Genomic DNA, 12105 nt, shown 5'->3' on the forward strand with positions numbered 1-12105 from the left:
GAGCAATTACCTCACCCGCCCCCCTACCCCCCCCCCCCGAGCCGTTCGTCGGTCCGGGGACCCACCTGTGCGTTGAACTCGATCAGGAACAGGAAGACGACGTCCTCCCTCAGCAGTCGGATGGCAGCGTGCAGCGGGTAGCGGGTCTTCGACTTGAACATCTCGTACACCAGCGGCGCCTTCATGTGCGCAAAGTCCTCGCTGGTGAAGTCGTTCTGCGGACCGACAGAAGGGTTAAGGTCTAGCTACACTATGCGGGATCCTACGTCCGTGATCTGCGAGTTTGCGGGTTTTGCAGAAAATCGGTACGCAGGTCAAGTTCAGCTGATAGGAAATACACAGGGTCGGCTACACTGGGGTCACGCAGATTCAGTCAAGGAAATCCCGGACGTTCAGTACCAGGGGTGGAGAAATATGCCGAGTTGGTGTTGCACGGGCGCAGCAAATCCGCCGCCGCCCTAGCGGTGACCTTGACCTCCGCCGTCTGGTGCGGCTCCAAAGCCAAGCCGGCGCAGCCGGCGTGGAATTGGAATTTGGAAGGCTCGTGCTACCCCAACTCGGCACAATTGTCTACCCCTGTTCAATACAGGAAATGCCGGATAGTCAGGACGGTCAGGATGTTCCGTACCGATATAAAGTTCAGAGCTACGAAGTTTTTTTTTTTTTTTGCAGAATCTGCGAGATTGCGTGATATGAGACAGTTGTTGGCGCACTTGGTGGCGCACCGTATGAATCCAAGTGACGTAACTAATAATTTGTTTCTTTAATTTTCATGTGTTTTTGATGCTTTATTAACAAAATAAACTAATTATCAATAAAATAGTATAGAAGATAGCAAACTTAAGCGTTTTGTTGCGGAACCATTTATTAGTTTTTATTATTACGTCAGCATACAATAATTCACGGAAATTCTGGAAAATCGCAGAAACCGATGTCAAGGGAGTCTTGCAATCACGGATCTGCAGATCACGCACGTAATTTCCTGGACGGTCACGCATAGTGTAGCTCAGCCTTTAGGTGTTCTAAAGAGTGAAAGGGAGTGAGTAACGTGGCGTGCCATCAGCGGTTACTTGGTGAAGTCACTACTCATCACTATAAAGAGTCGTACCGATAGTGGCTGTGTGTGCACTGTGCAACCATGGCAGCAGGGCTGTGCTCGACTAAAAAAAAAAAAATTGCCGACTCGACTCATCATTCAACTTCAGAAAGCCCTGACTCAACTCTGACTCAAACAAGGAGCTGATTTTTTTCCCTTGACTCGACTCATGACTCAAGCGGCTCAATGAAAATATTAGTCGACTCAAACTTGACTCAAATTTTTGTTGAGTCAAGTGAGTTGACTCAAAATTGACTCAGATAAAAAAGTTGTTGAGCGGGGGGGGGGGTGAAAAAAATCCGGCAGCAGGGCCAGGGCTAAGTTGTTAAGCAGGGGGGGGGGGGGTGAAAATATATTGCTTCTAGAAAGTTGAGTCAGCTGACTCATGTTCCTAAACGTTTGACTAAGCTCAATGTCAAAAGTTATTTTACTGACACAACTCTGACTCAACTCAACGCCTTAATATTTTTGTCCGACTCAACTCTGACTCAACTCAACAGCTCAACATTTTATCCGACTCGACTCAAAACTGACTCTCATTTGAGTCAGAGTTGAGTCTAATTTCTGACTCGACTCATGAGTCAAGCACAACCCTGCATGGCAGTACGCACAGTGGCATAGCAGCTGGAAGAAAACAGTTTCTTGGTGATGCTAGGAAAGGCGGACAGTCTGCCGCGAAGTGTTGCTTCAAAGTCTCTTTCCTGCGCTGTGTGCTGTGTGGCTGTTCTGCTTATGTATTTTTCTTTAATTATGCACGCCAAAATTAGATAATTTTTAATATTCGATCTACGGAAAGTTCACCTCTCGGGACCTCCAAGCCTCTGAGCCGCCGGAGTCAATCACTGCCCACTGCCCACCCCATCCCACCCCTCGCGGCCGTCGCCACGTCAGGCACACCCCATAACTCCCGAGCGTCTGATATAGCTCTCACTCCCCCAAACATACCGACAGAGTCAGTTCGGACCGCCCGGCGGGGCAGGAGGGGACATCACTGCCGCCAAGAGTCTCTGATTCACCTCTGAGCCCCGGAGGCGCGGTGACACGATGGGAGTAAAATTAGCACCGCTCTCTGTGATGTAACACACCCTCACCCGCTCTCCCTCCCTCCCTGTCACCAACCGCAAACCCATCCCCTCATCACACACCCCAAACCGACCCACCCATCTCCGCCCAGTCCCAAACAAAGAAAGATTGGCATGTGATTTGCTAGGCTATGCGAATTGGCACTGGGCTATGGCTGAAATCTTGTAGCGGGAAACAACAGCCGAGTGATTGTAGTTCGTACATAACTGAGTCAAACTGCCGCCGTCAAACTGACGTTACGCCGTAGCTGAGTGAGTCTGACGAGGTCTGTCAGTTATGCAGCCGGATTACTGTGATGTAGCGGCACAGGTGGCTGCGACAGGGATCATTCGGTCCGACTAATGCCGACAGATGATGAGAATTCCATTGTCCGCCGCTAGAACCGCTCTGGACACCATCCAAACAGGTGTGAATGAACGGGGTGCGGCTGGGCGGCTCATTGACGACCCGGAGAAATCAGCGGGCCTGGCTGGGTATTTTGACAACGGGCGAACTAACAGGCGTTTGCTATAACAAAACACAGAAGCTGCTCCTCCTCCGCTCAGTGAAACTGAAATTGGGACCCGTTCAGTGAATCGTAGCTCCGTAACGATGAACGTTCTCAATCTAAGAGGGTAATTATAAACTCGATGGAAAATCTCTTATTTTCAAATCAACAGAACGCGGCGCCGGTTCTTGGCACTATCAATTCTATCCGTATGCCGTGTGGCGTTCAGACTCCAATGTCTGGCTGCCAAAGCCGGTGAAATTACCGGGAACAGTGACGTCTGCGGGAGTGACAAAAGGCATCGGAGGGGGTGACAACTGACAGAGGCACCCCGGTGGGATGGAGAGGGAGACGGAGATAGGCAGTTGGCGCTTGGCAGTTGGCAGACTATAATACCGGGAAACGGAGAAGTGGTGAGGAAGAGAGAAGTAGACGAACGGAAATCATTTGGAACCCCTTACTTATAATAATATCGATTAGATGGCTGATGATCCGGTGCATCTAATATTTTAGATGGCTGATGATCCGGTGCATCTAATATTTTAGACATCGTTTTCCAAGAAAGGTAACCAGGGCGTAAAAACATGCTATAGCCGATGCAGAAAAGTAATGATCGGCCGACCGCTGCTGACGCCGAGCAGCGGACACCGGACAAGGCCTCGACCTCGACCTTTTCCCTGGACACCAGCTGGACACGTAACTAGTGGCCAACGTAGTCCATGTGCAGTGACACGAAATGTAGGCATAATATGTGTTACATTAGATGTTACATTAAGTTTATGAGACTAGTTTCCCTCCTCAAAGTCCCGCACCCCTACCCAGCCCCGCTGATAGCACAGCCCTGAGACCCTCACTGACCCAATGTGTGGAGATGAGCCGCGAGCAGTACCGGGCTCTCTAATGTATGTACTGCCCTCAGACCGTCACTGACCCAATGTGTGGATACTGGATGTCTCACTGACCCAGTGTGTGGAGATGAGCCGCGAGCAGTAGTCCTTCAGCGTGCCGGCGCCGATGTCGTCCGCCGTGGTGTAGAATTTGATGCAGTTCTTCACGCTCACCGAAGACATGAGAGCGTTCTCGCACCTGGCGGCAGAGGAACGAAGCTTTAGTGAGGCGATGGTTCCGATGGCAGAAGGGTAAAGTAAGTTGAGAGTTCTAATCAGCTTGCATTTAGTATTTTAGACATCGTATTCCAAGAAAGGTAACCAGGGCGTAAAACATGCTATAGCCGATGTAGAAAAGTGAGATCAGAAATAAAATATGTGTACTCAAAGTAAATCATTACCATCTCCGCCAGTCAAACATACAAAATATATAATAACTTATCCATACGACAACCCATCGCCAGTCGCCGGCGCTCGCTCAGAACGTACTTGGTTTTCAGTTGATCCAGTTTGAACCGGTCGGCGGTGCGCATCACATCCAGCACAAAGTCGTCTCCCTGCGCCAGCGCCGCCTGGTCCGTGTAGATCCACTGCAGCACCTCCATCCCCACCTCGTAACTGATGTCCGACCAGTCTGGGGAGTGGGGGTAACAGGGGAGGTCAGGGGTGTCCGACCAGTCTGGGGGGTACCGGTAACAGGGGAGGTCAGGGTTGTCTGACCAGTGCGTGGGTAGTGGGGACGGGGAGCAGGGTCAGATCAGTCTGTGGGTAGAAGAGGAGGTCAGGTTCCGATCTCGTAACTGATGTCCGACCAGTCTGGGGGTTATAAGGGGGAGGTCAGGGGTGTCCGACCAGTCTGGGGGGTAACAGGGGAGGTCAGAGGTGTCCGACCAGTCTGGGGGTTATAAGGGGGAGGTCAGGGGACAGGGGTGTCCGACCAATCTGGGGGTAGTGAGGGGAGGTCAGGGGTGTCCGACCAGTATGTGGGTAGTGGGACAGGTCAGTGATCTCAGACGACTCTGTGGATAGGGGGAATTCATGGAGGTCTTGTAGGCTTGTAGAGGCCTGCAGACATAGGTGTCAGCAGCGTAGTGGTAGTAGCGGTGTTTTTTTGCTCGGTGCCTAGTCAATAAGGTCCATCCACATAGTGTCAGAGTGTCCTATTTTAAACAGCATTTGGATTCTTCAAACATATACGTTTCCACAAAGATTATCGCCTTTTGGGTCGATTCGGCCAAGGCCAGGACGTACGCACTACACAGTACAGCGACACGACAGCCAATGATTCAGGCACGTCAAACGAGCGAAGTTCTGGTTTTCGAGCGTCACGTCTAATTTTTCCTGTTTGGCCCATTGCTGGTGAGCCGGCCTAGATGCCAGCACGCATCACCAAATCAGGTGCTCCCGGTAAAATGTAGTGGTGTCAAGCATTCAATATCAGGCTGTAAAAAGAAAAGGCTTCGTAACTCCAACGGTACATGCGGTGTCGCAGACGGCAAAAAAAAATGTTACTCGATTATATTTGCTGCACCCGTACAGGTTAAATCCTGATGTGTTGCCAAAGCACAGTATAACTAATAACTATGGTGTTGAGGATTTTGTGGTGTGAAATGATCTTTAAAGGAATCAAAATGACAGACTTATCAAATGGAGGAAAAACGGAAATATTTTAGCGGTCACAAACAGAAAGCCCACGTACCGAGCTGGACGTCCGTCACCGACTTGACGATCCCTCCTCTCTCCCCCCTCTCCCCCCCCCCAACCGCCACACACACACACGTGACACACTGTAGCTAGGCACCAATGACCAAACCCACCCCTACATACCGAGCTGAACGACGTCGGCCACGGACTTGACGCCCCAGTGGCTGCCACGGGCGACGAATACGAACTTGTGTCCCTGGAACACCTGGTCACCGACCTTCACTGACAGGTCACTGTGGGCAGAGGGGAGGGGTCACTAGGGATAGAGGAGGGTCACTGGAGGCAGAGGGGAGGGGTCACTGACGGGTCACTGTGGGCAGAGGGGTAAGGTAACTGACGGGTCACTGCGGGCAGAGGAAAGGGGTAACTGACGGGTCACTGCGGGCAGAGGGGATGGGTCACTGACAGGTCACTGCGGGCAGTGGGGAGCCGGGAACGGTCACTGGGAGCAGAGGGGAGGGGTCACTGAGAATAGAGGGGATGGCCAATGGGGTTAGAAACTAGAATCAATGTGCGGTTTCAGTCCTGGGTATGTTCTGCTTCTGAAGCTTAGGAATAATTAGCCAGACCACAATGAAACTTTGAATGTAGCTAGCCTGTATCGTTACCCTTGCAGCTGCAACTTTATCTATTGACGTCTTCTTTTCGATCACTCCGCATTAAAAAATCGCCAGCCAAAGCCATCCGTTGAGATTGGTAAAACCACACATTTTTTTTTTATAAATTTAGTCCGAACCTTTTGATGGGAAGGATTCACAAGGACAGAGCCACCGCTAAGCGAAGCTTGTTGCGATGACCCTGCCCTCTACCCTCCGATCGCGCAATTCCGATTCTATGGCAGAATTTAGAGTCCAAAGTTTAACGTGCGCACAAAGCCGCGCACGGCCGGTCCCCTCGCTGACTTCGCCTGGCTACGGCCTGCCACCAACCGCAACCATACCTGTCAGGAGGCCCATAAATGTCGAGCGCCCGTCGCGCTTCGAACCCGGACTGTCATAACCGGGAACGCGTGCTCTCACCACGCGGAGTCCAACGCTCTAACCAACTGAGCTACGGGACCGGCAAACTTTAGCAGTGGGCTGTACGTACGTCGTATGTACGAGGCACACTACCACGCCGGTTGAGATTTGAAATAATGTCAAAGGATTAAATCTTTTGGAACAAAAAAGGCATAATATCTGGATCCTCAAAACTTGGAAGAGAATGAGCAAACTTGGAGAGAAATAGAATTTTCACACAAGAGCATGATGATGTTAGTCTTAAATGGTGTAAATGTAAAGACAATGTCCACAAAACAATCTGATATCCATATTTAGCCACAGAACACCCGGAAAATAAGACTGCAACTCCCAAAATATCAACCCTCCTCTGATACTCATCACCATATTGTTTTGTCTCCCTTACCCTATGCACCTTTTTCTCCAGTCACCACTCCCTCTTACCCACACACCAGCCCCCACCTTTCCTCACCTGAACTGTTTGGAGCGGAACAGGTCAGCCACTGTGGCCACCAGAGAGGCCACGTAGCCGCCGGGCTCACCGCCCTGAGCGCCACTCTCCGCAGACAGGATGGCATACTTGCGGCTGACATCTGCCAGGTCGCGCTGCAGCCTGACGTACTCCTCCCGCAGCAAGGATAGGTGCAGCTGCAGCTTGTGCACCTCGCCTGTGAAACATGGAAGCGTCCAGTTTGCACTGGGTAAGGTAGAACAGGTGTGAAGGATGTATCTAGCTTATTACTACTTTGAGTACCTACTTGAAAGCTTGAAGGCTGAGGTTATAGGGCATAAACTGCTCACAATTTGAAGTTGCGACCCAATAACAAGCAGCACAAGGAAACTTTAACCTTTATGACTATACAAACAGCTTCAGTGTATGCTGATGAATCTCATGACTGATTCATACTGAAAATCCTGCAATGCAACTATAACATCAATCAGATTGAAAAGCGACAAAGGTAAAATTATGACTGGAATGCTACCTACCTTGGTTGAGTCACTCATTTTATTTAACATAGAAATATATCAACGTCTGATAGCCCCAAATTGAAATGAGCAAAAAAAGAAAAAGGCATTGTCCCTTATTCACCCATTTTACTGAGCTTACCTTGGTTGTCCATCGTTGATGTCGATATTGATTTACCGACAGAGCAGAAAGCAAATTAAACTCAAAATTTAGATGGCTTGATCAAAATTCCTTGTGGAAACGTTATGTGAAGCTTTTCAGCTTTCTACTGATGCAGAATCTGGCAAAAATACCCACGGACCACCTTCGATAATAAGAAGTTGGTTTGAAGCAAGGCAGTATATATTAGAATCACCGTAACCGCTCCCAACCTGGAACCACGAGATATCAAATTCTCACGAAACCGTGCTAGCCCACTAATGAGATTGTTTATTATCTTTCCGGAGAGAAATTGTCTCTACTGCGTCATTTTTGGAAACTAATAAGTGGGCGGTATTCTGATGCCATGCGACATCTAGTGGCAGCTCTTGTTAGTCTAGCTTCTCCCCCTCTTCTTCATGTAATGAAGAGGACGCAAATGCATTTAAAAGCGATATGAAGACGATTCGCAGACAAAATAAAAGTACGAATCACAAACGTAGGTCATAGTTGGGACAAAAGTACGTAGTAAAAAAGTAGAGTACAAAAGTTCGTACGCAAAAGCGCATATGCGACAAAGTATGTTAGAACAAAAGTCGGGTCACGGATGGGTCACGGACGGTTTACGGATGGGTAACGAACGGGTAACGGACGGAATCACCGTATCACGGACGGGATCACGGACGGGTCACGTGAAATTACGGACGGATCACGGACGGGTTCAAGGACCAGTCATTACGGATCACGGATGACTTACGGATGGGTCACGGACAGGATCACGTCTGGATCACGGGCAGGGTCACGGACGGGTCACTGTCCAGATCACGGACGTGATCACGGACCGTTGATGGACGGGTCACGGCCTGTGCAGTTGGGATAGAGGTCGTTTGGGTCTCACTGCACTCTATGTACTCCACATCTCTCTGAGACCGTTTGCACCCGCCATGGGGTCTAAACAGTAGCTGTCGAGCGCCACCATACCACTCGTGTCGTAACGTAGGCATTCAAATAGCGCGCTAGACTAGACGCATAAGATCCCTATGCCTATACTGACTTTTGGCGAGAGTAATCCAATTTTATCAACAATCAAATTTTTCACTTCAGTCAAATTTTAATTTGTCAAATGAACAAAAGCAACGTCCAACAAATTTTAGGGTCGCAACTCGCAAGATACCTATTTTACTTTTTAGGCTGGGAAACAAAATGAACCGAGTTCATGACTAGAGATTGGAGTTAGGTATGCACATTATAGACCTGTTTGATTCCGATCTTTTGACTTAACCCTTTTAATTGCATAATACCTATGTGTTGCATAAACCCAACTGAAGGTAGGTACAACAAAATGCAATTAAGTTTTCTCCTTTTATTGAGGGTACAAACAAACTTATGTAGGTAGGTGTACCTATACTATCAGTGCATAGCTAGAAAGCAGTTTTGTCAGGGATACATAATTTCGATTGGTTATTATACTTTTACGCCAAGCCAGGCCAAAGCTGACGACTCAAAGTTGCAAACATCAGATGTGTCCAAAACAATGATTCAAGTCTTTGGTCTACCATGATCGTTAAAACCTGATTAAAACATGATCATTCCCAAATGCCCCGTTTAATTTCTATTGTAAAAAGAAGGATGAATACCTACCGGTAAAGTCGCCTCCAAAATATATAAAAACATAAAAATGATTCGTGAAAGTATGTAAACAGTAAAAAGGTGTTGCTAACGCTTATTTCCACAACTATCAGCCCTTTATGCGCATATGTTAAAAAAATGTATGCCTCTTTTTCAGTCCATAGTTCTCAAATTTAATTTCCCCGTTGCGCCACGGGACGCTAAAGTATTGACTAAGGTGACCTAACCTACCTCAGAGCCGCCGCATGGGTGCACTGTTATCACGTGCACGTCTGACGAAAGGCCTACTTCTCACTAAGCCGCGACTGTCGCTCTCAACACGTGCATCTGATGAGGGCGGAGCCGCGGAAGCGGGATAGGCACGTGAATGTTTTGCATATTCGCGACTTATATAAGCTGATAGCACTACGCCGTTTCACTGCCTGGCTTTCCAGAAAACTTGTAAAACTCTGCTCCTGGCTGTGACTTCCATGGCCACCGCTGACCTCTGGTGCATCGATCTGAGAATGGCGAAACTTATGCAAACTGGGGCTCTGAAGTTTATTCATTTTCAAAAGATGTGATAAATTTTTATCAGTTAAAATGTATAGCAAAGGTTCACCTACCTACCTATTGTTTTTCCATGCAGTAAAATTAACCCTTCAAATTGGCAAGAAAATATGATCGATATCGACGATATCTACATGTAGATATGCGCATTATTTTACTTCACTTCTTTACAGTATGTTTGTAGTTCAAACGTTGAATATACGAGATAGTCATAGGTAGGTAGGTATAGTATCGCCATCACGCTATTAGCTCGTCAATGTTTTATATTCTTAGAGCTGCAACGGATCCATCGGGTATGAAAGTCATTGTTCATTATTCGCTCTCAGGAATAAGACGAAACCCAGATTATTCCAGTACTGCTTATTTGAATTAAGGACCCTCCCACCTTCAAAAAAGTTAATGAATTGGCATGAAAGTGATGTCGCTCGGTTCAGAAAGAGCAAAAACGAATATCTACCAAATTTCATCGAAAAATATTCACCGTTTTTCAAGGTATTAGACTTTTACTTTTGTTTACTTTTTGGGATCTCCGCTGTTCCTAGCGACTTTATTTGAAAGTGCTGCATTTGTTGCGCGCGAAGCAGCATATACCACCGCGTGCTACAAAACGTTTTAGTCAAACATTTAACGGACGTTCGAAAGCCTGATGACGTCATCAGATTCCCGTAATGGTTAAAGGGACCCTCCCACCTTCAAAAAAGTTAATGAATTGGCATGAAAGTGATGTCGCTCGGTTCAGAAAGAGCAAAAACGAATATCTACCAAATTTCATCGAAAAATATTCACCGGTTTTCAAGATATTAGACTTTTACTTTTGTTTACTTTTTGGGATCTCCGCTGTTCCTAGCGACTTTATTTGAAAGTGCGGCATTTGTTGCGCGCAAAGCAGCATATACCACCGCGTGCTACAAAACGTTTTAGTCAAACATTTAACGGACGTTGGAAAGCCTGATGACGTCATCAGATTCCCGTAATGGTTAAGAGATACACTGAGAAAACAGTGTCCCGATTTTCGGGCTCAGAGACCAGTTTTCGGGCTAATGTACCATATTCAAAACAGACAGCACATTTCGAGAATACTTTCTGAGCTAGCGCCACATGGGCTCATACGATCCCTTAAATCGGTATCATTGATCGCAGAAACAGAGCTCAGTCAGTACCCATTATCGGTGTCAAGCTCTAAAACTAGTCTCACTATGATACCAGTTTTCAGCCTGATCCCCATTTTCGAGCTCACCTGATTCCAGTTTGAGGGCTCAAATTGTGTGGTGAAGCCAATATTAGGGCTCACGTCATCGCTTTTCGGGGCTTTGGTAAAAGCTGGATTGCGTCAGCTGGCTGGCCAGCTGGCGACGCACGAAAGGTATTTAATTTTAGATATACCTAAGCGCGGTAGTAGGATGGACATAAATATTTCAAATGGCTTTAAATGAAAAATTGATTGGTAAATATTCATTCTTTTATATCTAGCATTGATATGTAAGAAGCTCTGCTAGCGCCACCATACGGCGCCAGCTGGCAAAAAATCCAGTTAATACCAGAGCCCGCTTTTCGTCCGATGCAGCCCCTCCTCCCCCCTCCCCCGTGTCCAGCAGCTGCGAATAAGACGAAGCCGCGGACAAACTTTTTTTTTGCTCGGCCAGCCTAGCGCCAGTCTCGAGCGGTGGGACAGTTAACCGGCAATTTTGGCCGGGATGCAAAAGTTACGTTAAACCGGTTTATGTTAACCCGGGAGCAAATAACAACGTGGGAGCCTATCTTAGGTGTGGCAAAGCTAACGGATTACTTACTTGTTGCCGAGGTGCCCAAAGAAGGTACTGGAACCGAAAACACAACATTGGTTCATGTATTTTAACATTCATACACACAGTCATACTTGTGCAAGGTGTCAGTGTTCGGTTGTGGGGTGTAATAGCCAGGGAAAAAGTTCTATGAACTGAAAAACCCGGCGCCTATTACTTCGCAACATGGTTGTGTATTCAACATGAACTGCAAGGAGTGCAGACGACATTGCCTGTGCTAACTTAACGTCTCACGGGCAGCGCCGCGCTCTGACACCTTGGTCCCAGAAGCGGCGGCGTTTCTGACCGCAAATCGCCGGAGAGCCGGTCGACGCCGTTGAGGGGACTGAGCAGGCCGCTGCCAGCTCCACCTTCACGTCCGCGCGGCGCAGCTCGGTGTGCGGCGGCGGCTCATCGCGCGGGCCGCACCCGTCCGTCCGCTGCACGAGCCGCTTTTCGATCCGACAGCGCAACACCGGCACGCCATTGTGCTGCCTGAGCGGCGGCAGCGGCACGTAGGCAACAAAACAGTAGAAATCGATGGGCCTGGATCGGCGTTGCCAGCAACGCCGGCAGCGGCGCGGCGGGAGGCGCCAGTGCCGCCGTCGGGGACGTGTGCCCTTCGCTGCGCTCATTCGAGTTGGCCGGCCGGCCGCGCGGCGTAGTCCTTTTGACACGGTGCGAGAAGAGCCGGATGAAGGTGGACTTTTTATTGGCGTTGCTGGTGCTCACGCCGCCGGCGTCCAGTTTGGGCGGCAAGTCCGAGTACCAGGAGTCGGACAAGTC

General features: G+C 48.5%; 1 protein-coding gene across 1 annotated transcript in view; it reads right to left on the bottom strand.

The window, feature by feature from the left end:
* LOC122384086 (rabankyrin-5-like) overlaps positions 1 to 7672 on the bottom strand; it is a 71101-nt gene extending 63429 nt beyond the window's left edge. The window contains exons 1-6 of the mRNA XM_043371084.1: positions 7364 to 7672; positions 6728 to 6923; positions 5381 to 5490; positions 4043 to 4187; positions 3629 to 3752; positions 66 to 215 (exon numbers count right to left, since the gene is read on the bottom strand). Of these exons, the coding sequence (XP_043227019.1) occupies positions 66 to 215; positions 3629 to 3752; positions 4043 to 4187; positions 5381 to 5490; positions 6728 to 6923; positions 7364 to 7376 (738 nt within the window). The 5' untranslated portion in view covers positions 7377 to 7672. The remainder of the gene's footprint in view (positions 1 to 65; positions 216 to 3628; positions 3753 to 4042; positions 4188 to 5380; positions 5491 to 6727; positions 6924 to 7363) is intronic.
* Between the last annotated feature and the right edge of the window lie 4433 nt (positions 7673 to 12105).

The sequence above is a fragment of the Amphibalanus amphitrite genome, unplaced genomic scaffold (genome assembly GCF_019059575.1).
Source record: "Amphibalanus amphitrite isolate SeventyFive unplaced genomic scaffold, NRLGWU_Aamphi_draft 000181F_arrow, whole genome shotgun sequence".
Taxonomy (NCBI): domain Eukaryota; kingdom Metazoa; phylum Arthropoda; class Thecostraca; order Balanomorpha; family Balanidae; genus Amphibalanus; species Amphibalanus amphitrite.